The sequence below is a fragment of the Lepidochelys olivacea genome, assembly GCF_965140295.1.
Source record: "Lepidochelys olivacea isolate rLepOli2 genome assembly, chromosome: 8".
NCBI lineage: Eukaryota > Metazoa > Chordata > Testudines > Cheloniidae > Lepidochelys > Lepidochelys olivacea.
The window spans coordinates 106552328-106579934 of NC_140418.1; the positions used below are offsets into that span (position 1 = coordinate 106552328).

The following is a 27607-nucleotide window of genomic DNA, read 5'->3' on the forward strand; positions in this document are numbered from 1 at the left end:
CCTCTGTTCTGTTCCCAGGTGGTGCGTGTGTGTGGGGAGCTCCAGCTCTGCCCTTGGTAGTGAGTTTGTGTGTGGCTAATTTGACGACAGGTTTGTACCTGGGTTTGCTAGGCCCTTGCTGGCCCTGGGTGCTCTACCTGTCTGCAGGTGGGGCAGAAGACTACAGGAAGCAGCGGCATCCTAAGGGAATTTAGACTGTGTGCTTTAGACTCTGCCCAGTGAGTGTGCAAATAGCAAAGGGGGGTTCTGCATGCCTGGCGAGTCGTAGCTAGCTGTTTGTTTCATAGGTAGCTGGAAATAAACAAACCAGACTCTAGCCACCTCTGCTCTATACCGGTTAGCAAAATCCCGCTCCCAGTAGAACCCGGCGGAGGTGAAGTGCACTGCACCGCTACCTGTAGAAACACTTGATACTTGGTTTGGGTTGGGCATGAAGGTCGATCATCCCCATTGGCAGGGAAGAGTGTCGCTTGAACAGTGTAAGGGCTTCAAGGTTGGGTGAATCAGGAGCCTCTTACCCTGGATTAAAATAATAAATGTTTGGATGAATTTGACACACTGAGCTTTAGACACTGGTGGTCTGAACTATATTCTGTCTGTAGTTTCTGTTGTATACAATAAGAAAAGGAGTAACTTGTGGCACCTTAGAGACTAACCAATTTATTTGAGCATGAGCTTTCGTGAGCTACAGCTCACTTCATCGGATGCATACCGTGGAAACTGCAGCAGACTTTATATACACACAGAGATCATAAAACAATACCTCCTCCCACCCCACTGTCCTGCTGGTAATAGCTTATCTAAAGTGATCATCAAGTTGGGCCATTTCCAGCACAAATCCAGGTTTTCTCACCCTCCACCCCCCCCCCCCCCACAAACTCACTCTCCTGCTGGTAATAGCCCATCCAAAGTGACAACTCTCTACACAATGTGCATGATAATCAAGGTGGGCCATTTCCTGCACAAATCCAGGTTCTCTCACCCCCTCACCCCCCTCCAAAAAACACAGGAGGTTACCAGCAGGATAGTGAGTTTGTGTGTGTGTTTTTTGGAGGGGGGTGAGGGGGTGAGAGAACCTGGATTTGTGCAGGAAATGGCCCACCTTGATTATCATGCACATTGTGTAGAGAGTTGTCACTTTGGATGGGCTATTACCAGCAGGAGAGTGAGTTTGTGTGTGGGGGGTGGAGGGTGAGAAAACCTGGATTTGTGCTGGAAATGGCCCAACTTGATGATCACTTTAGATAAGCTATTACCAGCAGGACAGTGGGGTGGGAAGAGATATTGTTTTATGATCTGTGTGTGTATATAAAGTCTGCTGCAGTTCCACGGTATGCATCCGATGAAGTGAGCTGTAGCTCACGAAAGCTCATGCTCAAATAAATTGGTTAGTCTCTAAGGTGCCACAAGTACTCCTTTTCTTTTTGCGAATACAGACTAACACGGCTGTTACTCTGAAACCTGTTGTATACAATGCTTTTCTCCACTTCTTGACCTCCTTTGTGCATGGTTATCAGCCACGGCAGTGTCCCTCCTGAGAGGAGGGTGCTTTTCAGTGAAGGGTGAGTGTTTTGTACAAAAAATGGAGAAGAATATTGTATCTGTTGAATCAGCAGAGGGAATTTAGTTCAGGATACAATTACGCAAGTGTCACAATCCATCTCCCTTTTATGGAATTATGATGTCACGGATGACAGCCCTGTGAGGTCATGACTTTTGCCTCTACACCTGGGATTGACTTTCACAGCACCTGTTGTCTCATAGGAAAGTATTGTTTCCTGGCTTCTTTGTGGTATGTTGTGCCAAAGGCCTGGGATACTCCATCTGTGCTGAAAGGCAGCCATGTGTGTTATCCCTGGACAGCTGAGCGTGAAGTCACCAAGGCTGTCCTCAGAACTCAGGCATGAGGGGAGAAGTTTCCAAGTCAGTGTGCCCAAGTTCACTAACTCTCGTCTACAAAGGAAAGTAGTTTATTTAAACTAGTTTAATTAAAATCAGTGCAAAGCCCCTTGTGTGGATACTCTTCTAAGAGGGGATTATTTTGATTTAGTTTAAACCTGTTTCCAGTCACCTTAAGATAAATCAGAACAGGGTGGATAAAAATGGATGAACTTTTTGGAAAAAAATAGGGTTTTTCTTATTTTGTTTAAGTTATAATAAGCTTTTCTTTTTAAAAATATACCTGTTTAAAATGAAATCTGAATGTAATGCAAAATATGTTAAGGCCTAAATTTATCTCTTAAAACATTTTAAATAAAAAAATAAATATGTCGAGTCCATGAGCTTCCATCAAAAACTTTGTGAAAGGCTGCTTTGCCATATAAAGAAAGAATCGGGAAAACATCTGACACCCGAGGTCAAGCTTTATAAATATGGCACAATAGTAGTAAATAAGCAATAGATCATTCACCGTTTTCTAACATACTAAAATGTACAGTTAATGAGCATCTGAAAATATTAAGCTATATAATTGCTTAATTTAATGTCTATCATTATAGTGCACCTTCCTAAGCAGCAAAAAGCTGTACCAAATCTAGTACACAGTCTCTATTTAGTTGTAAATCAGCATGTTTAAATGGCTGTATCGACCAATGAGAGCGCACCCTTTCTTTGGAGAGGTGTCAGGGCAGCAGCCGTGTTAGTCTGTATACGCAAAAGAAAAGGAGGACTTGTGGCACCTTAGAGACTAACCGATGCATTTGAGCATGAGCTTTCGTGAGCTACAGCTCACTTCATCGGATGCATTCCGAAAGCTTACACTCAAATACATTGGTTAGGCTCTAAGGTGCCACAAGTCCTCCTGTTCTTTCTTTAGAGAGTAACTGAAGTACAGATGGAAAAGTTGAAAAAAATCAATGGTTTAAATTGCTTTGAACCAAAATGAAATCACTATTAAATGTGGCGGTACTTCTCTCCCGAGGGTTTTGTTCTGGCCTAAGTAAATTGGTTTAAATTCACTCCTTTAGTTAAACTGGTGCAGCTTCCTAGTGTAAACAAGCCTTTAGCTGTATTTTAATAATCACAGCTCTCAGCACCCATTTCTCAGTCAGATGTAGCACCTTACCTATCCAAATATGTGGCTATTCTACCCCCACTGCACAATCTGTGTTGGGGGGCACCCAAATTTCCACCCCTTGCCAGGTTTCTGAAGGGGCGGGTCTTGCATGGGACCATACTACTGCCCCTTCACCTTTTATACTGAAGAATGTCCACCAGAGATTTGGTGTCTCAGCATGCAGCTCTCTGTCTTCACCTGAGCAGCCACCTTCTGATCAAGATGGAACAATGCATCCTGGGAGCTGTAGGCTTAGACTGCCCCTCTGCTAAAACTCGAGCTCCATGTTCTGCAAGGAGCCTTCAGTCCACGTTTTGATCACCCCTGCTTTAAACCGTGTGGCATTATTGGGAGGCATTTCCAGCCCCCGCTTCTCACGCTGTCACCTTGCTCTGGGTGCCCCCTGTCTTGTGCTGCTGTGCCCCATGTCGCTTAGATCAGCATTGCCAATTTCCCTCTGAGCTGAGAACGTTTGGGAGGGGACGCAGTCAAATGGGGAGTGGATTGCAAGGCTGGAGAAGGATGGTGAGAAGATGCTGCTGCCAACCCCTCCCGTCCCCAGTGCGCTGGGGCTTGGCAAGACTGTCATTAAAGTATTCTGCGTGTGTTACACAACAAGGCCTACAGTGCATGGTGGTTGTTTTTTTAAAGGCTGAGACCAGGTCCATAAAGAGCAAGATTTAATGTCTTTTTATCTTTCCTGAAGAGGGACTTGTTCTTCTAACTGGCTCAGTATCAGTACACCCTCTGTGTAGAAACTGGCCCAATTTCTTTGTCTTCTGACATCCTGAACCCAGATGCAGATGGACATGAACCAAGTCCAATTAGGCAGGAGACTCGAGCATTAATTTTTTATACACTAGGACCACCTGAGTGACTGAATTCAATTATCCATTCCCCTCCCTTCCCCCCCGTATTAATGTGGTGGCTCATAGCAGAGACTAAGGAACCTGTTGAAATGAGAAACCCCTATTTCTTGGCTTGACCCCCTGGCTAATTCGGGTTAATTGATATGCTATCGCACTGGTGACACATTTTATCTGCCTCTGTTTGTACAAGAGGATACAATAGTGGAGGAAGGACCAATCTGTGCCCTGCTCTCGCTCCCCAGACCGAGATAAAAGGTGTCACTCCTACGATAACGTCCTCGCCTCACGCGCCTTTATTGTTGCTCAATTTGCTATTATTTAATCCCATCTTTCTTTCTTTCAATACCCTTGGTCATATTTTAACTCCATGCCATCGCATAATGATGCCCTGCTAAATGTGTGCGGAGATAGGCGACTCCAGCTGACAGCCCTCCCTGATAACCAAATTCCTGCCCATCCATCACTCGCCTGTCCTCCTTAACTTAAGGGAAGTGATAACTAAAGCGTGGCTGTTTATCACCGGCGAGCTGTGCGCTTCTTACCGGCTTGGGGAGCTGGCTTCAGAGGGAGAAATAAAGCCATGTGACCTTGCCTGCCATTTGCATACGGCTCCTCTCTCAGCCCCATTTACTTAGCAGTGTACGAAGGAGCAGGGCTGTGGTGGAAAATGGAGCTCTTCTTGTGTGTCCAGGCTGCTTAGAAACGGTACAGAGCTGCTCCCACTGGCCAAAGCAAATCTGTGAGCTTGGCTGACTGAGGGCAATGTGCGCCGCATGTCCTTTCCGTGCATTTAAAATAGCTCTGTCCTGTAACCCTCACAACCCCAGGTACAGACCCCTCTGCCCCAGCCAGACGTGCGTTTTGAGAGCCATTGTGGTTTAACTGCAGGCATCTTGGCTGCTGAAAGGACAGCTCCCGTGTACACACATGTCTGTGCTAGCGTCGGGCTGGAAGATGCGGTTCAGAGCACAGTGAGTTTGTGCTCTGCACCGGGTATAGGTTGGGAAGGGAAAGCTGAAGGCTGGGGTGGACACTGCAGGCAGCCAGCATGCTGCTTAAGTGTTCAGTGACTTCACAGAATCAGTCTGCGTGTGTGTGAACTGGGGGGCCAGTTGACAAACCAGAAGGATCACACCAGTGCACGTGGATGCGTGTGTGCAGACTCCCTGGTTCGCAGGGCAGGCTGGGAGAGGGAGACTGCATCCTGCCCGCTCAGTTCACGCGGGGAAGGTGAGCTGCGCAGTCTGCCTGGTTCAGCGAACCTGGGTCGATGTGCTGGTGGAGGGCGCGGAGCTCACTGGGAGAGAATCCTGCTCTTACTGGAGCCGGCATGAGGCCCTAACCCATTTGGAAAGCAGGGAATCCTTCCCAGCTGTAACAGTAGAGTGTGGGCTCTGGCCAGCGGGTAGAGAACGGATCCGTGGTGTAACAATTTCAGTCCCTGGAGCTCACACAGCAGGGCTCTCTGCCTCCCTCTCGTGGCTGGAGCGCTGCTGCTTGTGAGCCAGCAGGCCCAGCCCCTTAGCTTGGGCCGTCGAGGCTCATGCTTTTGGATCCAGAGGTCCTGGGTCCGACCCCGCTGCTGATGTGTCTCAGTGCTCCACAAAGATGAGTCTGTGTCGCTGGTGCCAATTTACGGTTCGGCGAGCTGGAGCACGGAGAGGAGAAGAGAGGGTCCCCAGGCCATGTGGCAGATTGATGGGAGGGGCCAGATCTCCTGATTTCCAACCCCTTGGCCCCATTGTAGTGGAAACACTCTGGATACCATCTCATGGGGGGTTAGCCTGCAGGTAAGGCTGGCTAAGGAGAACTAGGCTGTTTCTTTATTATGGGCCAGATCCAAATCCTGGGAAAGTCCGTGGAGTCTTTCCATGTACTTTAACTGGGGATGGATTGGGCCCTCTGTGAGTTAATACCTCCTGGGCTAGAAGAAGGAACCTAGATTTTAGCAAGGTACCTGCTTGTTTACTACTGTAAAGCTCTTTAGTGGTTACATAGCAGCCGTCAGAAAGGTTGACAGGTATAGCTGCTAGACGGGTGCTTTGTTTGAGAGGGCTCCATTTCTTTCTGAAATCGCCTTTGATTTGGGAGCAAGTGGAAAACAGCGTCCTTCATGAAACAGATTCTCTGGAAATTGGGCTGCCGTTGGCCCTGTCTGATTGGCCCTCAGTGATGTCATGCCCAGGTCTGTAAAGCCTAGTGAAGTGCATGGCTCAGGCTGGTTTTAATGTGTGAATTCTATTACGTAATAGCAGTAAGTGACCCCGGGGGTATATTTCAGGGTAGCTGGTTCTAGCATCACACAAGCCATGCCCAGAGAGGAAGGGACGGCGTGTCTCACTGCTTAACCAGAAACTCGCCTTTATAATAACCCTTGTGCTGCCCTGGCAGTGCCTCCTCTTGACAAGCTCAGTGCTGCTGAAGGGGTTTCGGTTGGGTCTCTGTCTGGAGTAACTTTGGGCCTGGTCCAGAAAGGTGCTGCGTGCCCCCCACTCTGCACTTCTCAGGGTCAGGGCAGTGAGAGCGTATTCAGTTCTTGGCCATCGCTGGTGCTGGTGTGGGCAGGATGCTGTCTGGGAGCCTGCCTGACCTTGAATGGGTGCAAAGAGTGCACTATTGGCTGGTGTCCTCCCCAGATGTCTTCCAGCTTCCCTCGTTCATCTTCCCATGGATTTGCTGGCAGACCCCACAACCAAGGGTTTTCCCTGCAGCCCGTGTGCTGCCCTCCTGGCTCTCTTCTGGCTCTGAACCCCTCTACCTGTAATGCAGCTGCGGAATGCCAAGTCTCGTGTTAGCTACACAAGCAGTTTCGGGGATTGTGGTAATTACATGCACACGTGGATCTGATTAGTCTCTGTATTTATCTGGAATGTTTCTACTCTCCAATAAAAGAGCCTCTGTCCAGCGCTGTGGACAACTTCAACAGTAAACGAACAGGCCCACTGATTACCTCACGTCAGATCAAATCGAAAATAAATATAACTAACTTCCCTTCGTAATCCGCACGGAAGTCCCACGGCACTGCTGTCTAGCCATACCCAGTGCCTGCCTTCTCACAGGCGAGGGCAGGCCTTTCTGGTGCCCCGCAGGCGAACAAACCCAGGCTGTTGCAGATTGGAAGCAGCTTCTAAAGCCCTGTGGCCCTAATGCCCTTTGCGTGGCTCCCTCTCTCTTTTACCAGTGGGCTTCAGCTCCGGTGCCTCTGCTGCGGGTGTGTCAGGGGGAGAGGTGGTCTCTTAGGGGCTGGGCCGTGATCTAGCTGCACAATTACCTGAGCACATATTCGAACATCTGGGCCTAAAAATCTTGCTGTGTGGAAATCCATAGCACTTTCCTTTCCAGAGCCCTGGGCCGGCATTATTCCAGCTTACACACATGTACGCTGGGCCTGCAGCCCATAAAACAGCGTGGTAGGGGACGCCACGTAGGAAGTGTCTGAAAACTGTCTCCCCTGAGGCTTAGCTGGGTCACCTGTGTCCTGTGGCTTGGCAGTCACATTGTCTGTCAGGTCTCTTTTTGGCATGTAGGGTCGCTGGGGCAGGGAGCCGCCTTTCCTACGTTATTGGGGAGTACAGTTTGTGACAGCCCAGATGCTCCAGCCATGTTCTCCCCCGGGGGAGGGCTGAGCATAGTGCTGAAGGTACACACAACTCCCATGTGAAACGCCCACCCTCCTTGTTACAAACAGCCCACGTGAGGATAGTTTGGCAGCCTGCACACGTAACCGGCGCATAGCCAGGACCTAAGATTTCAGCTGAGTTCCAGCTCGCAGGAAGTGCTTGCCAAATGCTTGGGATCCTTCTGAAATGCAGCACATTTAAGTAGACTCAAGGATCTCGCTTTCTCCTCCTCCTCCTCAGCACCGAAGTGCTTAATAAAACTTGGAGTTTGTGTTGTCAGGGTGCAGTAATTGAATCGAACCTGCTCTCTCTCCTCTCTTACAGGTTACCAGGACAATGCCAATACTTAGGGCTGCCGGTTGCTGATTACTTCAAACAGTGGATTAATCTGAAAAAGGTACTTTTATGCAAACCGCCACTGTTCCCCCCCCCCATCCCCTCCTGCTCTCCCTTCCTCTTCTGCTCTTCAAGGTGGCGTTTAATAACTACTGCTGTTTTGCATTGAAATGAAGGAGTTATTTTCTCAGAGCGGCTGGGGCTGAGCGAGTCCTTCTCCAGCTCCGTATTGTATCTCCGCTAATAGAGTCTTACTGTACTTGATGGAATATGTTCTGCAGCTGTGGAGAATCCCGTTGCAGCAGGCCTAGCGCTGTCTATCTCTGTGCATAACAGCACAGCACTCGGGGGCACCTCTCTAGTGAAGGTTGTGTCAGCTTGTACGTTGCTTGCCCTGCGTTTTATATTCCAGGGGTTTCGAGTTCCTAGGATCAAATTCCCTCCAGGCTGAATCCTGGTTGGTAGTTCCTCAGCACAGGGAGCCTCGAAGTGCATATAGAGAAGCATTTAGTTCTACATTTCTTCTTTATGCACATTGTCAAAAAACAATTCCCCCTCTCCACCTCCTCCTCCCCCCGCCAAAAAACCCCTGTGACTAAGAAGGGCCTGCTCCACAGCTAATGCTCTGCACTTCCACACAAGAGACCCAGGTTTGATTCATTCCCTGTTGTGGGGCTTTCAAAGCGTCAGCAGCATCTTGCCTTGCTCTGTGGCGTTCCCTCTGGCTGATGGAGGACTGGCCTGGGTGGGGTCTGAAGGGAGTCCTGTCCCGGCCTCTCTCGCGGCAAGGAAAGGTGCTGTGATGCCAAAGCTGCCAAGTGGTGCAGATTGGAGGGTGATTGCCGGGGCTGTGAAAGGGGCAAGAGGGCCCTGGGGTGATAATTCCTTTAAAGGCTTTTGCATCACCGGGGCTTGATGTGCCATTGAATCGAACGGTTTTGGTTACTAGCCCTGTCCTGATAATTAGGGACTTGGTAAACAGAACTTGCATGAAAACAGCTCTGCAGAATTTGGTGTTTTACTTCGGCTTTTTGTTTTATTGTTTTAAATGACAACAGGAGTGACAGGCCGAGCAGCAGCAAAAGGACAGTTTGCATGATCTACTCCATCAAACAGGGTAGAACATGAACTTAACAAGGGATGCGGGCAGCACGTTCCCCATTGAACTTGTCAAGGGAATCTTGCATTCCCTGCTGTCAGAGCAAATCTTTTGGCTGATTGCTGGGCCTCTGTAAATGAAATCTGAAAGCACGTTGGGGCATTCTGCAGTTCAGTGACCATTAATGATCGCCATTTGAAGTTCACTAAACTTCTGGTGAATGGATAGCAGCTATATAACCAGCAGGTTGATTGGTTTAAAAAAAAAAAAAAAAAAAGAAGACCAAAACAAAAAAAACCCCAAACCCCACATGAAACCCTCTGCACCATGATGTTCGATGTTAACTGGCTGAGCCCCAAGCTGTGCTCTGCCTCTTGGCCCTAAGACAGATAAATTATGGCTGTTTGCAGTAGTCCTAGGCTCCCTGGTTTAGCAGGTTAGGAGTCTGGGTTCATCATAATCCAGTTAGACATGCGGGCAAGGGCTTTTCATGGATCTTATTTCAGCTGATAGTCTAAGCCCTCACTGAGCACTATCAGCGAAGCAGCATAGCACAGGGCTACAGTGGGAGAGGGAGGGAAAGAATTGCTTAGCGTACCTCTCTCCCGGCTCTGCACTTTGCATCGAGGGCTCATGGGCTGGGATTGGGAGGCTGACTGCTGCCAGAGCCCCCTATGCAGGAGCTCATCTCTTTCAGGCTGTTTAGCAGAGAGTGCTCACTAGCTGGTCCCATTCGTCCTCAGCCCAACTGGGAGCTGACTCAGCTTGAGAGGGAAATGAGTTGCTGGTCCCTCTCCACGTGACTAAAAGTTCATCTCCTTGGGATCATTACTTAATAAACAGATGCTTCACCCCTTGGGGTGGCTCCTCTCTCAGCTCCCTGTTCTTGAGGGGTGTTCAAACACTGGCCTAGGTAAACATTTTGCCAAGGTGTGGCCTTCTCTAGTACTGCAGAGAGAGTATGGGGTAACCAAGGACCTGGATTTCCTCCCAGCTGCTCAGTTCTCCTGCAGTCCCCTGACACGTTCCTAGCCCCTCACATAGGAAGGCAGTGCATCTGTTGCGTAGGGGAATACCCTGGGCATAGGGAGACCTGGCTGTGACCTCAGGCAAGTCCCTTAATTCGTGAGTCATCTGCCTGCACCTATGACCTGATCCCCCAGAGGAAAATCTTGGTCAAGCTGCTGGGATTTATGTGAAATGGCCAGTCTCTAGGGCATGGCTCACGCAGAGACTCAGGTTTCAAATGTGAAGAAAACGATGTATTTGAGTTTATACAAAGTATGTAACTAGACCAGTCTTCCCCCTGCACGGGGAAACCTCTAGAATGGGCCTGCATTTGAGTTCATTGGTAATAGAAGACTACCGAATAAAAGGAATTACTGCCACAAACTTAAGTAAGCCCAAAGAGTGGGAGCATGTGACTTAAAAAATTACAAGCACATTTCAACGTCTGGGTGTGCGCATGGATACACAACTTTCAGCCCAAGCAGTTCCACTGGGCTTCAGTGCCGCTACTTCTGTGCCTCGACTTGGGCATGTGCCTTAGTAGCTTGCTGAAATGGGGCCACTGGCACTTTCTGATCACCGTCCCCCGTCCAGCAACCCTGTGATGCAAGTCCCGAAACCTCCCACTTACCAGTGGTGTCAGCCTGGGGTTACCATCTCTGCTTGGAAAGGCGTGAAGTTGGTTGATGAAAGTGCATGGACCATAGTAGTATAATAATTCTGCCAAAGGTGCCTTTATATACTGCTTCAAAATAACCGCCAGTCCGAAGTCCCAAGGTGTGTGTTGGGAGCAATTTCCTCCAGCACTGAGTACGTTTTTGGGATGGACTTAGTTTATTAGTGGTTTCTGGAAAAGGGTCTTAAATTGCATTGTGTATTGGGATGAGTTGAGTAAGAGAGACTGCACAGTACAGGACTCAGCAGCTGTGGTGGAACAAAACACAATGGAAAAGGAGGGGAGCATTGTCTTTTGCGTCAACAATGCCCCAAATTGACACACAATCTGTTAGTGGTGTTCTGTTTGCTTCGCCCAGTGAGCCATGCATCTTGCTCTGCAGAAGGTCCACGCTGTGTTTGCATGCTGCCTTTTTTAATGCAAACTGGGCCGCTGAGGCTGCTCTTCGGTCTCCAGCGTTTTGCTTAGATATCAAAGTCCCTCTGCTGACTCTGAAAGCAGCCTGGGAATTCGTTCACACACTCTGACCTTGTGTGCCCTACTGATGGTGTCGCAAATGAGGTCGCGTGTAGCAAGATGAGTTGTCCACCTGCCCATTCTTATCCCTCTGAACCAGCATATTTGTGATGCTCTCTCTCTGCACTGGTAGGAGACTCAGAGGAGCTAGTTTTAATTGAGAGCTTTAGTTTAACTTTATACATAGCAGGAAATTCTAATGCTTTACGTGTACGTTACAGACCGGCCTGACAGCGTGTGCTGTCAGAAGAACGAGCCGAGGTTTGGTTTGAGGCTCGCTTCTCAGGCCAACAGAAGGGGTGGGCTGGGGCCTGGGTCACTGAGGCCCCATGCTTGTTGCTCCGTAGCAAACCCTTGTGTTTGAGGTACCAGCTGCGCTGGGGGACAGCTATTTCCTTTGGCTCTCCTCCACCAGGGAAGGTTGTTGGGATGCTGGGCCTTGGGATGGGCAGAGCTGTCTTGCGCTGAGGACAAAAGCCAAAGGAAAAATCGCTCCATGCATCTGAAAGCACTGACAGAAGTTTGACTCCCCCCCTCCCCCCCCCGCCTGCTAATGTGTCCCCTCCACCAAGCCTAATCGCTGCTTGCTGACATTTGTAATGTCACTGAGCGATCTTGTATCTTTAGTGAACTGTCAATGCAGAGAGGACTCGGGGCAGGGAGTTTATCGCGCCCTTTGCTGTGATTAGATAAGTATTCAGGGAGGGCTGCCAAGGAGAGGGGCTTTATTAGAATGCGTCCGTATATCAGATAGCCCCTAAGCCCCCTCGCCAGAGAGAACCACTGAGCAGCGCTGTACCATCTACCCGCTTCCATTGTGCTTCTGTCTGAATCTTTTCTTCAACAGCAGAGGTTCGGTGGGTCAGGGTTAAGCTGCCGTAACGGAGCTGTGTACTCCCAGCTGGGAGCTCCGGACTGCAATAGCGGAGGGTGCTTGCAGACCAGGGTTGAGGGGTATTGGGGTAGCTGTGCGTGGCTGGGGCCCAGGAGTGGAATAGGAAGAGGGGCTGCGGGTTAGGGCTGAAGTACACTGGCAGAGCTGGGTGTAGCAAAGCTTTGCATGTCTCTTTCACCTCAGCGCCAAATTGTACCCAGAATAAATACAACCAAGTTTATTGACCATAGTCTGCAGTGTGTCTTTTGTGCTTACATAGTGCTTTCCATCTTTAGATCTCAAATCCCGTTATGAAGGTTGTGGATGTATCATGTTACAGCTGAGGCTGAGAGGTGAAGTGACTTGCCCAGGGTCACACAGTGAGTCAGTAGTGAGGCAGACTAGGCCAGCTGGCTCCCAGCCCTCCGCTCGCTCCATTAGACCAGTGGTTCTCAAAATTATTTGATGGCACCCCCCTTCTCAGTGTCGGTAGTAGCTCACACACACGCACCCCCACCACACTAGTACATACATTAATATATGCAGCAGGGGTGCTTCACTTGAATCAGTTTTCACTTCTTTGTTTTTCTGAATTGGGTTTTTTTTCTGTTGCACAAATGGGCCAACGATCCATTGTCATAAGAGCAAAAGCAAAACTGCAATTGTGGCGTGCTTACAATTAAATGTGTACCCCGTGTCGTAGCAAACAGATTTTTAACATACAGATGGCAATGACTTTGTATAAGGCTATGCCAGCTTAACAGAAATCCCTCAAAACGCCCGGCGTCATCTAGAGGCAAATGCACAGCGCCAGCTGACGACCTGAGGTGTCTGGAGCAGTGATTCTCAAACTTTCCAGACTACTGCACCCCTTTTAGGAGGCTGATTTGTCTTGCGTACCCCCAAGTTTCAGCTCACTTAAAACCCACTTGCTTACAAAATCAGACATAAAAATAAAAAATTGTCACAGCACCCTATTACTGACAAATTTGCTGACTTTCTCATTTTTACCATGTAATTATAAAATAAATCGTGACACCCCCCCCAGGTTGAGAAACACTGATATAGTACATAGAACAGTAGAAACAAGTCATTGTTAAGACTTTGATTGTGTCATGGAAGTCACGGAATCCGTGGCTTCCAGAGACCTCCGTGACATTTTCTGCACAAGGGCTGGAGCTGTCAGCAGGCAGCCCCGCAGCTCTCAGCCGCAGCTGGTGGCGGGCCCCCAGCAGCTCCTCGTCGCAGGGCAGCAGGGGGACCCTGCAGCTCCCAGCCCCGGTGGGTGGTGGGAGCCCCCTTGCAACTGCCCAGCCCTCGCGGACGGCGGGAGCTCCCCAGCAGCGGCCCAGGCATGGGGGACCCCAGAGCCCCCAACCACTGTGGGTGCTGGACCCTCCTCCCTCCCCCATTTTGTCAGGGATATTTTTAGTAAAAATCATGGACAGGTCATGGGCTTCCATGAATTTTTGTTTGTTGCCAGTGATCTCTCCCTGATTTTTTACTAAAAATATCTGTGACGACAATCTGAGCCTTAGTCATTGTCTGTATGCAATTTTAGTTTGTACTGACTTCGATGGTGCTTCTCACGTAGCCTGTTGTAAAACTGGGCAAATCTCTAGATGAGTTGATGTACCCCCTGGAAGACCTTGGCGTACCCCGGTTGAGAACTACTGGTCTGGAGGAATCAGCGTTGCTAGTTATTCATTGCTGTGGGTAAAATGTGTGCAGTAAGTTACTGCCCCTAAGGCTGCTCACGCCCTCTGCCCCCACCCCCCAAATACATTCCGCGCCCCCCCCCTCAGTGTGAAAACCTCTGCACTAGACTACTGCTGCCCTACCCAGCAAGCTAGAATCAAATTATTTTCCAAAGAGTATCATCAGTTAGCTTAGACTGTAATAAAAATCATTCTGTATGTAGTATTTATTGTAACACGAGGGAAGGCTTTTGCTTAGGCTTGCCCCCTGCTCCTTTCTCTGGCTTTGTGGTTTCTCATGACAACTCCTGTTTAGGTTAGTGATCTGCTAGGTCAGATCGGGAGTCCTGTCCATGGTAAACCTCCATGTTAAGGATTTAGAGCCAGGGGCATGCTAGGCTGCAACTCAGTGTCTCTTGAGATGTAAGGGTAACAAAGGACTTGTTCTAGAAATGGAAAGACAGCATTAATAAAGGGCAGCCAACAGCCTGACACCGCAGTGAGTTAATGCTGCCTGAAGGGGTAAAAGCTTGTACAAATACATCAAAAGAGGGTGTAGTCCAAGAGAAAAAGGAGACCCAGCTATTTGTGGGGAGGGTTGAAGTTAATGATGAGTCTGAAATGTGTGATCACTCAGGTACTCTTTAAAAACTGGCTTGAGCAAGAACAACAGTCGAGAAAGAGGCATGGACAATTCAGAAGGTAATGAAGGCCATAGCAACATAACTGTGGTTTGAGAACAGGTAGGACAGTACTTGGCCCTGCTGGATCTGAGAGTCCCCAGTTAAGGTTGCAGAAGCTATTCCTCGGTGTACACTGACATATGCTGACTTCTCGTCGCTCTTGTAAAGCGCAAAGACTTATCGGGAAGCGTTTTCTCTTGTGTGGCTAGTGAGTTTTCCTTGGACTGTTTTTATTTTCTCTTCCAAAAATCTCCCTTGTCATGGCGCTAAACCTCCCTGCGGACAAAGCTTTGAGCTTGTTTTGTGAAGAAATGTGAACGTTCCCAGGTGGTGATGAGATGTCCCGAGACGCTATAGTAGCAGGTGCTTTAGAAATATGCTTGGGGTGAGATCCTGGCCCCATGGAAACCAATTGGAGTTTTACCTTTGCCTTCGGTGGGGGCAGGATTTTTAACCCCCTTCGCTTTTGAACCCCTTCCTCTGGAGATGCGTCTCAGCTTGTTCTAATGATGATCTCCTGCAAGGGTTGTGACGTGTTCCAGGCACCTCCCCATTGTAGTATCCGCCAATCTGAGTAGCTGCAGCCTCCTGCTTTGCTGGAGAGGTTTGTGAAGGGGCGCTGATTCCCTCTTTGGGACTGCCTCACCCTAATCCTGTGAGGAAGAAACAAAGAGCAGGTGGCTGTGAAGGGATAACAGTCTGAGGCTTAGCACTATAGAAACAGAAAATTCCCCTATCAGATTCCGTCAACCTGAACTTCTGTCAGGATGACCCCTGACCCCACTGCCCCCCGAGATAGGTTCCCTCTTGTACAGGGTGAAGGGTACGTGGTGATGTAGTATTTTCCAAGTAGCATGTGCCATGGCCTGTAATTATGTCAGTACCGAGATAATTCAGTGACAGATGCTATAGAAAAACCTAGGACAATGTGCAGTAATTTCTTTGCTGGAGAATTTTTAGATCCATATTTATATCCACAGATCCAGGTGAAATGCTGTGACCTTTCAGGGGGCAATCCAGACCAGTGAGGGGTTGTCACCCCTGCCCTGCCCCCTGGGGTGCCTCACAATGCCTTGTTGCTGTAGCTCCCACCTGGGCCACTCACAAGCAGCCTTTTAGCATGTAACTCTCAGCCTGAGTGTCTGTGTGCCCAGCCCTCTCCTGGACAGTTCAGATAACAAAGGTCCATTGACCCTGTAAGGGGACAATATACAACAACTTGCCACCTTAAATGGAGTTACCCACACAGTTCACAACACAGGATTAACTGCCAAGAGAGAGGTTTGACGTGTGTACAAGTATTAAGGCATTAAAGTCAGAAATGGGTACAAGAAAAATAAAGATAAAATGCTTCCTAGTACTCAAACTTTACAAACTAGGCTTGGTTCAAGATAAAAGTCTTACCACACACTTCCAACTGCGTTACTGACCAGCCTGCAGAGCAGGTCCCTCCCAAAGTTAAAGAGCTGGATTCATTTGTCATCTTAGATGCAAAAGAGAGAGAGGGGCAGGGAGCAAGAACTTGGGATGGTTTTGTCCCTTCTCTTGTATAATTCAGTCCCACTTTGAAATGCATTTCCTTGAGAGTGACCCCCTAGGTCAGTGATTTTCAACCTATTTATTATTGTGGGCTGCACATGGGGCCCACAACGTGTTATGTGGGCCGCATCCAATACTACCTGTATGGCCCTGAGGATGTCACATGGACTGCAGCTGTGTGCTGATTAGGCCGCAGGTTGAGAACCGCTGCTCGAGACGAAGTTCTTTCCAGCTCAGCGCCAGGAGACATGGAGCCTCGTAAGGGGAAAATTTGCTCAGTTGTTTGGTAAGATGCAGATCTGTTTGTTTGTCCCTGACCCCCTTTCCTTGCCAAAGAATGGCCACTTGATAGGTGATGGCCCATCAGCTTTGATGGCACCTGGCCAGCGACAGCTTGTACTTTGTCTTTGAGAAACAGGTTTACCCATTTTCCAGACTTGTCAGTTAAACACACTTCAGTCATGATTCCAGCATATGTTCATACCTTTACTTATATTGTTGCTACGTGCATTTCACCATGATATTACTGACAAGCAAGATATTCGTTTTCAAATGATACCTCACAAGGCACAATATTCTGTACAAAGATTATTTCAGTAGTGTGTGGGGTGCGAACACAGGGGTGCTTTTGCTCACAGGCGCAGCCCAGGGTTTTGAAGAAATTAGCTAGTGATGTTACCAAACCATTGACAGTTGTTATTTTTAAAGTCACGGGGAGCTAGGGAGTTATCAGATGAAAAAAGCAAATATGGTCTCAACCTTCCAGCAGGGGGCACTGTGCTGAAAAGGGGGCAGGGTGTGTGTGTCTCTGAGAAATGGTGCCTTTAAGTCTGTTGTGTGCCTGGGTGCCTGAAAGTTGCTTTCAGGTAGTATAATCCCGGGAGAACCTGTCCAAACTGTGAACTGTTATTTCACGGGTTTATGCATATCTCGTGATTGGATAGTGTGACATTTGTCAAACGCATGGCAAGGCTAGAAACGGTCAAAAGAAAAGCAAGGTACAGCACCTGCAAAGCAAACCTCTAAACCCACAATTAGGGGCTAGATCCTGCAAAGCACTTAAGCACATGCTTAGCTTTAAGCATGCATGTAGAGACTATTGCTTAATGTTCAGTACCTGTTGATGTGCTTTGCTGAATCACAGCTAGAGTGCTCAGCACCTGGCAGGATCGATCCCTGGCGGAGTGCTGCGAGATGCTCTCTTTCCATGCCTGCGGTATGCTCGCTCTGTCTACCTCTTTGAACTTTCAAGCCCTGGCTGTGAGACGCTTGACATTGGTGGGTCCGTCTCAGCCCCTCTGTGTTGTTTCAGCGCTCCGCTTGCTGTATTGTTCCTTATAGTGACAGTTCTCTTGGAGGCTTTTGATTTCCAAGAGTGCCAAAGCTCTGCACACATGACCAGCTTGGGTGGCATGTGACACGCTGCCCGGGGAATGGCAAAAAGGGCTAATCGCTGCCAGGGCATAGGTGTGTGGCTCTGATCCACAGGGCAGGTAAGCGTCTTGCCTTCCGGTGACAGAACACAGCCAGCCTTGCACCACTTCTCCTTTAAATCTGCTGTACAGCTGTCTGAACTCTGAAATTTCTTTCACTCTCTCCCTCGCCTTGTTAACATGTGTTGCCTTTGGGGTAATCAGGGAAAAAATATTATGTCCTTTTACAATTACCGGGTTTTGGAATATTAAAATGTCTCTCTGCATCGGCAGTGTTATTTTGATTGGTATTCTAACCTTTGACTAGCCCATAAAGCGAGCCGCTCTTCAAGCCAATATTGCAGGACTGAAATTTAATTCCGAAATGATTCTAGATAATAGGGAGACAGATAATATATGCATGAAGGATATTATGTTTGGACTAAATGCAGCAGGGCCAGGGCTTGGGAGTTGAATAATAGCCCAGAGTGAGTTATAATCTGTGGGACAGAAATACCTTACTGTCAGGGCCAGGAGACGAACTCTTAAATCAAAGGGAAGGAGAACAGCAGAGAGCCAGAGGATAGTCAGCTGAGATGGAAAGGGCATGCAGGAGAGGCCTTAAAGGAATAGCCCTCTCTGTCCCACTGCAGAGGGACAGTCACTCGGATTGCGGTGTAACTGGCAGTGCTGGGTAAAATTACGAAAGCGGGAGGTGGGTGGGATTCTGGTGTGGACAGGTCCCTCCCCTCACTCACAGAATGTTTCCACAGACTTTGTGCTTCAGTCTCCTAGAGGCTCTGAGCAAACGGCCTTAGGGGAAACACCTCCCTGTGTTTGAGTTTGGAATCTGCGTTTTGGCCAGTTGTTTTTTGTTAGGGCTCCAGCCTGAGTACGTGACCTTCGGGCCTCCTGTTGTCCGCTCTGGGTGTCTGGATCAGCCCCTGGGAAGGACAGTCTCCTGTCGGCCGCTGGCAAGCACCGTCGCTGGTGCGCTGGCTCATCCCGGGGCTGATCCGCCCCGGGGCTGAGGTGAGGTGGAACCGTTCCTGCTCCGGAAGCTTTGTGAAGCCACGTTATGTGTGTAGTCCTGTGTAGTTTAGCATGTCCATTGTCCGCCCCTTTGCGGTAAGGGTTTGTGCAGTGTTGTGGGGGCTGTTTTCAAAGCGGGGGTAGCACAATCACAGGAATGGTTTTCACTAAACAGCAGCTCCCCTTATGCGAATGGCCGGGACGCTGTGCTTACCGGCGACCTGTAACTCTCTGCAGCCTCTGTCTAACGTCCCCTCTGAAGGGGAAGGACACTTCTAGCAACAGCGCTAGTGCCTTATTGCCACACTCTCCTGTCTGGAGTGGGCTTGGGACCTGAACTGATAACCTGCCACCCCAGCGGAGCATGGCCATCCGAACTACGCGTCCTGAGTATCAGAAAAGTGCAGGTTTAACGGGGGGCAGGGACAGATGAGCCAGTGAGCGGAGATCCCAGAATGCCACTCCCAACACTGTCACGTAGGACATGTGTTCCCACTTCCTGAAGCTCTTCCTCTATGCAAGGAGATCATGCCGAGGGCTGAGTGTGTCCATCCCCACCGCGCACTGCAGCCAGCCCCTTGATAAACTTCATTCTGTTGTCAGTCCTGGAAAAAACAGCCCTGCAAAGCCATTGTGTTCTTGGCAGGGCGAGACATAAATAACTGTCTTGGAGAAAACCTACCTGAGAGCAAACCACGTGGCAGCCCCCTCACAGCCGAGCTCTGGATATGGTTCTAGGCATCAGTCCAAGGGAGTGTTACCTGGGGCATAACCTGGAGCAATGGGCTAAAGTAAGACAGGGAAATGTCAACTGGACTGTCCAGGGAAGCGTTCTTGGCACTGAGGTGGCTTAGGCTATGGTATAGTCTCCCCAGGGAGGTGATTGTCCCCCCATCGCTTGGGACGCTTTAAAGCTAGGCTGGGCAGTGCATTGGGAAACAGAATAAAGGGAGCAGCCTGCTTTGGGCTGGAGATTGAGTGGATGATCTGATAGTTCTTTGCCATCTCTGGCAGCTGTGATGATACAAATCGCACCTGTAGACACGAAGGATTTGGCTTAGACTAACAGGAGCCTGGATTGTCAGTTTGGGCTCTCACACTCAAAACTCCTCTTCCCGCAGTTTAAGAGCCTGACCCTGCAAACACTCGCCCAGGTGAGATGGGGTCTCACGCTGGTTTTGAGGCCTGGTCCAAGGGTGGTGGATTTTACATACCATGTGGATTGCTGGAAGTGCCCATTTCACGGCACACAGGTTAAGGGCAGTCTCCCCTTAAGCACTGGAACTCCTGATCATGTGGGGCTCAAATCAGAACTGCACTGTGGTGTGGGGTGTAGATTTGTTTGTGTTTGCTAGCCTGGGATTTTTATTGAATCTTAAAGAACAAGAAAAATTGCACATTTCAGGGCCCCACAACCGCCTGCCTGAACCTCCCAGAGAGTGGGCAAGAGACGTGAGTGATCCAAGAGGGTTGTATGATGCTGGAGTAGCTGGTTGAAATTCTCTGGCTCGTGTTATCCAGGAGGTCAGACTAAATGATCTGCATAGTCCCTTCTGGCCTTAAACTCTATGAATCTCTTAGAGAGGCCCCCAGTCAAACAAACGCTTGGAGAGCAAATAGCAAAACTCTATTTGAGGAGCAGTTATCAGGCACGTGGAGTTTCCATTCTGCCCAGTTTACAAGTTATTGCTGTTTTGACTCTATGACTGTGAGGACAAAGTTCCATTTTTGAGCTAAGTCACTGCAAAAAGGAACACTTTAATCCTATTAAACACAACCCTTTTGTTGCCTGTTTGCTCCTGTCTTTTAGGCCATGTCTACTCTGGGCAAAGGTGTATTTTTTTGACATGTAACATCCTAGTGTAGACAAGGCAAATTGTAGTCCTTACGTGTTTGCTGGCTGAGGTGAACATTAGTCTCCCTCGAATGTTTATCTTGACCTGCTAACGCTGTGTAGAATTGCAGCTTGCCGTGTCTACACTAGGGTTTTAAAAACCCACCTTTTCTCCAGCTGAAGACAAGCCCTTAGTTGGGGTAAGGGTAGGAAAACCCCTGTAACAGTGATTCACGCTGCAGTGTAGTCTCTTCTAGCCCTTCTAGGAATAACCTGATTCTGTGCTATGAAAACAGCTGAGCCGATACCAAATTTAAATTCTGAAAAATCCAGTCCTGAGTCTCCAAACAGTTCCTTCCGAGCTGGGCTCTGGCCCGTCAAGTCTCCTGCTGCTGAGAATGTTGGTGCCACAGTTTAACTCCCTGGGAGATGAGGGTTCGAATGGAATCCCTGACAGATTTACATTGTGTCAGCACTACGTTGTCTATACTGCCATGGCTAGGTTGGCATAACCCAGCACTGTCGATGCAGCCTGCACCCACGGAGTGAAGTTAGCCTTAGCTATTGCAGGTCGGTTTGTTCCAGCGGCAGAGAAGGGATGGGGTTCACTGGCCTTCAAACTCTAATTTCCTAGAGTTCCCAGCCTGTGTCCCTCATTCTGTCTTTGTAAGGTGGCCGTTCTTGCAAAGGGCCTCTTGCCCATAGTTATGGTAACTGACCGGTATTGGGAAAGAGATTTTGTTGTGTGTATGTTCTTTGTTGCGTTTCTAATGCGAAGTGCCCCAGGTCATGATGTTTATATCAGGTAACATTCCATGTCAGATGGTGGTATTATTTATCATTCGTCTGATGGCAGTGTGCAGAGAATGTACCCAGGATCCGGGTCTCATTGTACTGTGTGCTACGCAGATACCAAGCAAGGGATGGTCCCTGCTTTGAAGATATTACGGTTTAAATAGACAAGGCAGAAAAGTGGTGGGAGGGGAAACCGAGGCATAGAGAGGGGTGAAGTGACTTGCCCCAGGTCAAACAGGGGGTCGGTGGCAGGGCCATGAATAGAACTTGGTCTCCTGATTCCCTGTGCAGTGGTCAATCCACTAGGTAGGAATGTAGACAGCAGACAGCTGTATGCACTTGTCAGTTTTATGCCCAAAATGCCTTTGGTATTTCAAACGCAGAGGGGCTAGAACATCGGTTATTGTGCACATTTCTAATATACATATGTTGCCATAGTTGGCAGGTGAAAGGCAGAGAAGCAGGTATGCAGATCCATGTGTAGTGCTTTCCACCTAAGAGCCATAGTGCTTAACGGCACCTAGCTCTGTGTACTCTGCATGCCTCACATCTATCGTCTGTGCCTAAGAACCACCTGGTTCCCATCTGGCTCCATTTGATGGGCTGTGTTGCTGCTCAGGTTAATTGCATAGCGCAGACCTCTGCATGCTGAATCTGGCTATTGCTGTCTGCACTGCAATCGGTCTGGCGAAGGGAAGAGTCAGAATATTCATCAGGTTTTTGTAATAGTTCTTTGTGTATGTGGCAAAGTGGAGCATTTCCCCGAGATGAATAAAAATCCAAACAGCCTGTGCCAGGAAATCTCCTTCCTCAGGTGGCAGGAAGAACATGCCAACTGGTTAGGGCCCGATTCTGCTCCTGCTTACACTGGGTTCAATCAGGAGTAACACTGGGGAACTCTGGCAAAATTGGTGTGAGTGAGTTCAGAATTAGGCCTTTAGCCTGATGATGAGAGTGACCGGTGCAGCCCTCTGATAGTCTAATGTATGCACAGCCATTGTGTCCCCTGGCTGTTAGCATAGTTGTTACACCCTGCGCTCTGTGTCTTACGGCACCAGTGGGAGCGACCCTATTTCTGAACGACCCACTGGAACCTGACGTGGGAGTTCTCGCAAACGCTGCCTTAGTCCAGCAGTCCGAAGCCGTACATTTCTCTAGACAGTTTTAGTGGGCCTTGTAAGTCTGGTAAACCACAGAACAGCTATTGAATTGTCACTCCAAAAACAGGAGCCAACAAACCCTGCTGAACTCGGTATCCCAGGAAATGCTTGTGTCTGCTGCCTCCCCTGCTGGGCTGAGTCCCCAAGCAGTTTGCCTCTAAAACCTGCCTTCAGACCACCACATGCCCCTATCAACACTTCCAGCAGCCCCCGGTGTCCTCTGCCCCGACCTGTGTTGCGGGGAAGCTGTTGTTTTCCTAGCTGCTGCTTTTCTGGGTTTTCCTGTGTACTGCAATCTGCTGAGAGGCTGCAGCGCGGTCTGTGTCCTCCTGTTGAAAGAGGGAAGCTTGACCCCACACCTGACACAGCCTCCCCCGCAGTCAATACTAGAGCAAGGCTAGAGGAGAAGGGATTAAAGGCAGGGCATGTTTTACAATAATCCTGCAACGTGTGTTGCATTCTAGGCCAGGCGGCAGTATGGAATGGCGAAATGCATGAAAGCTGGCCTTTTCCTGAATCCCCTGGGCCTAGAGAAGGGGTGAGGGCACCCCCACAGCTCAGCAGTCCCCGGGGGGCTCTGTGCAAGCACCCGAATTGCTTCCCAGTCGCAGGTGACTTGATTCTGTTGGAAGAGTGGTGACAATACTGGGAAGGCAGAATGCTGTGTGACCTGCTTATCACATGGGGGCCAGTTTTACCTTCAGGGAAGTGAAGGGGATGGCAAGTCAGTCAGGTGCACGTTTGGAGGAGGGGGGAGGTGGGGAAGGAGGTTTAACAAGAGACCTGGAAATGAGCCCCACTTCCCCTCACTCTGGGGAAATGCTTTAAGTGAGGTTCTCCTCTGAAATGCGCCTGTGAAAATGGCCTCTTCTTCTGTAGCAGCCCCCTTTCTCCCAGGTGTGTCAGAGTCAGGTCTGCTAGCTTCAGGGACTAAAGTGTTACAAGTACGTGTTTCTGCTAGTCCTGCAGCACCAACATGGCTCTGTGAGAGGGAGCTAGAGCCTGCTGGCTCCCATATGGGCCCCAGAATTGCTCTGGGGTACAGTTACTGGGTCATTGAGTTACACTGGGCCACCCTGTGCACGGCTATCTCATGTGATACTCATGCATATGGCAGCCCCTGCCATGCGTCCCCATTGCCCAGCTGAGATGTCACCCATTCACTGTTACTTCAGGGGTGGGCCTGTAGCTGCTGCTCCTGGCCATGCAGGGCCACTGCAGCACTTGCCGTGCTAGCAGCCAGGCAGCCTCTCTCTTGCTGCCCGGTGCTGGATAGCGGCAGGGAAGGCACAGCCAGCAGCAACAGCCTCAGGGCAAAGGCAGGAGAGAGGGGCCTAGGACTGGCCCCGGGCAGCCTCCAGCATCCACCTGCTACTTGGGGTGGGCGTGTTGACCATAAAGTTTATGGTTACGTGCAGATTCGGTTTGGTAAGCCTCTCAAGTGACTGGTTGGTCACATAATGTCACCTGAGCACCTGTTATTTCACCACAGTCAAATACGGCAGCAAGAATGCCCAGAGGTAGGTGGTGGCAGCCCACCTATTTGTTTGCATTCTGGCTGCTAGCAAACCTGCTTAGGGGTCTTGCTCGCTCACTGTAGCTGGGGAGAAAGGTGAGCTAACCAAAAGCTGAACATCTTGATTGGCTGGACTCTGACAAACAGTATATGGAGGTACATGGTTGTGTACCAGGCCAGATGTGTACATGGCAGTCTACAAAGCACATTAGTCAAGTTAAAGGGCACAGTCCTGCCCCAAGGAGTTTACAATCTAAACTGACTAGACAAACCTATGGAGATTCCCTGGGCAAGGAGAAGAGGGTTCCCAGTCATTCCCCCAACACAAAGAGAAGAGATGCAGTCATTGAGCCTCTCCCTTAACACAATTATCATGACCTCCCCCACTCTCAGCAAAGAAAATGCCCCAGGAAATAAACTCCCACTCCTCCCCTCAACAAAAATCCCCTTTAAATACCCCCCGCCTCCTACCACGTATTTCCCGCCAAACCTTGCTGAGGATAAGAAAAGTTTTATGCTAATGGGAGGGGGGCCTCACTTGGTGCTCCATTCCTCCTCCTGCTGCTGCTTAGGAGTCCATGGTGTTTGCTGCAGGGAGGAGGGTCTGCCTGCCCCCTCCCCTCCACATGATCTGGAGGGTCCATCAGGGTCCTGGGAGGGAGGGGACAGCATGCCTGAAAACATTTTGATTGTCTGGAATCTTCTGGAACCGCAGCCATTAGAAATAGAATTGATCGGCTACTGGTTGCTTGAAATACAAGAGACACTTCATAATCTAGACAGCATTCCAGAAGCAGTGAGACGTTCATAACAGTGACATGATAAATTATGCAGAGTCAGGGAAAGGCAAAATAGTTTTTACTAGACATGCACCTGGAACCACCGTTAAAGCTAAGTGCAGTTCAGTTCTTCTGTGTATGCAGCAGATCTAGGCAGACTGGAGAAACACTTCTTCAATTCTTGTGATGTGTCCAGCTATTGTCAAAAATAGATTACTGCAGTCCAACAGCAAGAAAGGGAAACCTGGTCTGCATCAAAATTCTACTTCTTCTTCGTCTTTGGCAGCATCATCCCAAAGCATGGAGTTTTTTTTGATGAAGACAGTGACATGAGTGACAATGAAAATGAAGCGAAGTCCATTTCTTCATCTTCTAAGAAGAATTTTGCTACTTCATCTGCTTCAGCATTGAAAACTCCTACTTCTGGAAAGTCTTCAGACATTCATCAGATGGGTATTAAGAGGCTTTTGGATAGACTGTCGTATGACCAGGAAAATGAACTTGACCGTACGTTTGCTCGCAATACATCATTTCGTATAGATGAAAATCCTTATATGCTAGAATTCTTTTCATAAGTTGCATCCAGTTTACAAAGTACCAAATAAGGACTGGCTTGCAGGAACTTCTCTGAATGCTGAAGCAGGTGATGTGAAAAAGAGAGTTGGTGTTCTGATTGCACAAGCTTCTCGCGTATCTCTGGTGTCGTCTCAATGGAACAATATTCATGATGAGGGTGTCGTCAGCTTCCCGGTAACAACTCCAGGATCTTGCTCATTCCAGTGCACAACTGAGCATCACGACACAGCCCAATATATCGCTGACCAGTTTAAAAATGTAATCAGTGAATTGGGTCCATGGAAGGTTATTTCAGTTGTGACTGACACCGTGACTAATGTGAAAGTAGCTCGAGCTTTGTTGAAAAATGAGTATCTGCGCCTTGTGTTATGGATGTGCTGCCCATAGGATGCAGCTTTTCACTGGTGATGGTGAAGACCTGACAACTTTCTCATCACGTGTCAAAAGTTAAAAGCATTGTCAAGTTTGTTAAAAACAAACAAGTACCAGCAGCCACTTTTTCAGCATCATTTAATGCAGCACTCAATTTCATCCACACTGAGGAAGCCTCGTCATACTTGACAGGCCTCTTCTATTAAATGTCTGAGATCTTCAGATATGCAAGCTTCTCAACCATCTGCGGTTGAAGAAGGGGTGGTCAGGTGTTTTCCCTGAGTAATCCGCATGGACAGTTTTGTGACTGTCTTTTGACTGCAAAACTCAAAATTAATTTCACTGGTTGAATCTATCGCTCAGTCTTTTCAGAATGTGGAAGATGATAGCTCTGCATTATGTGATGCCAAGAACAAGTTCCTGAACGTTAATAAATACTGTGAGAATACGGAACACAGTCTGAAGAGAAAAAGATAATAGACAAAATAATATCACGTAATGCTGCCTGCCTTCTTGATCCACGCTCCCAGGGCCAAGGCCTTTCTGATGATGATTTCAGTTCAGGGTGTGACCTCATAGTGGCTGTTGCAAACTTTAAAGGCTATACAAGCAAACAAACAATTTAGAGGATGGTAGCAAATTATAACCTGAGGCAACCTGTTCAGTCTTAGAACAACGTGGAATACAATCCTACCAGTTAAATCTAAACCGCTTGCTCCTTCGTCATGGGGAAACAAGTTGTTTCCTTCTTGCACTCTAGCTACAGTGGCAGAAATTCTTTTAACGCTTCCAGGTACAGTAGAACAGGTGCAGAACAAAACTGGTTGGCTTCAGGAATCATCCATTTAAAAACCAGACCTCCACTGCTGGGAAGGTGATGACAGTGTATTGCAATTTAAGATTAGAGAAGAAAATGGCATGTGAAGAGAAAGAAGGAGATACTGATGAGTCTGATGATGACAAAGATATATAGATTGAAACTCTTGACCCTGATAAAGAAAAAATTATAAAGAAAAGCAAGATGCTTGAAGAGTTGGCCTGCTGCCTACCTTACCAAGTGCATTTGAAAATGACTTTTTTTCTTGTATAGTTGCTAGCTGTGTTTTATTTCTAATTTCACTTTTCTTTTGTAACTGTTCAGTCTTGAATAACATGCACTTTTAAATGCTAACCTAACATTGCTGAATAGGTAATAATTAGTATTCTTTCATCTTTTAGAACTTCATTTCATTGCATTTCACATTTTTTCTGAGTTAAAATAACTCTGTAGGAACTTGTTTTTTGTAATTAGGCGTAAGCAGCTATTTAAGGCTAAACCTCTTGGAGATCATGACGTCTTTCTCTATTTTTTGTTAGTTACTGTTCTGATAAATAGTGCTTTAAAATATTTGACCATTTTAAACTATATTTGATCAATGTTTGACCAGTTAATAGACCAGTAATTTTTGGACTGGTGAAATGCCCGACCCGAAATTATTTGCAAATATGCAAAATAGCTCATAAATTTTGCATTAAATATTGCCCCTAGAGCCACATAAAGCTTGGTGGCTGTGTGTTCCACCCCTTGAACTCAATGGAGCTGCACCACTGTCACAAAGGCCAGGAACCTTATCGCTGCTGCTGCTGTACAGGAAGAAAGTGGCTGTGAGGGGCACTGACCCATGCTCATGTAGCTGGCCTGAGCCACTGGCAGACAGGCCTAGCTTCTCTTTGTGTAGGCACGTTAAAATGAGCAAAAGGTGCTGCTTTGGGCACTGGGAAGTGCTCAGTGTCTGGAATGACTGTGTTCCTAAGTTTATAACTCAGTGTTTTACAATCATTAATTAAATATCTGAAAAGCCCAAGGGTTACAAAGCAGGTTGGTTTCAAAGCTAGTATGAAAACTCTCCTGCCCCTGCTCCCCATCCCGTGCACGTGCCGAGAGGCCCCTCTTAAACGTTCCATAGAGGGTTTTTCTCTTTCCACTTACAAGTTCCCATGTGCATGCTCTCTGTTTGGGTGCAGTTTGTGGGAAATCTGTGGATTGGACCTGGGGAGTAGATCCTGTCGTGAGTGGATTTATTAGAAATAGCCAGACAGCAAAGGTCTGCAGGAGCGCCCAGGGGGTTGTTTTAGGAGCCTGCTGATGTCTCCCATTGTCACCAGGAAATAAATCCTAG

At 48.4% G+C, this 27607-nt stretch overlaps 1 protein-coding gene across 4 annotated transcripts in view; it reads left to right on the forward strand.

The window, feature by feature from the left end:
- ERI3 (ERI1 exoribonuclease family member 3) overlaps positions 1 to 27607 on the forward strand; it is a 242434-nt gene that overhangs the window by 77764 nt on the left and 137063 nt on the right. For all 4 annotated transcript variants that reach the window (XM_084637140.1, XM_084637141.1, XM_084637142.1 and 1 more), the window contains exon 6: positions 7869 to 7941. In XM_084637140.1, coding sequence (XP_084493266.1) covers positions 7869 to 7941 — 73 coding nt within the window. The remainder of the gene's footprint in view (positions 1 to 7868; positions 7942 to 27607) is intronic.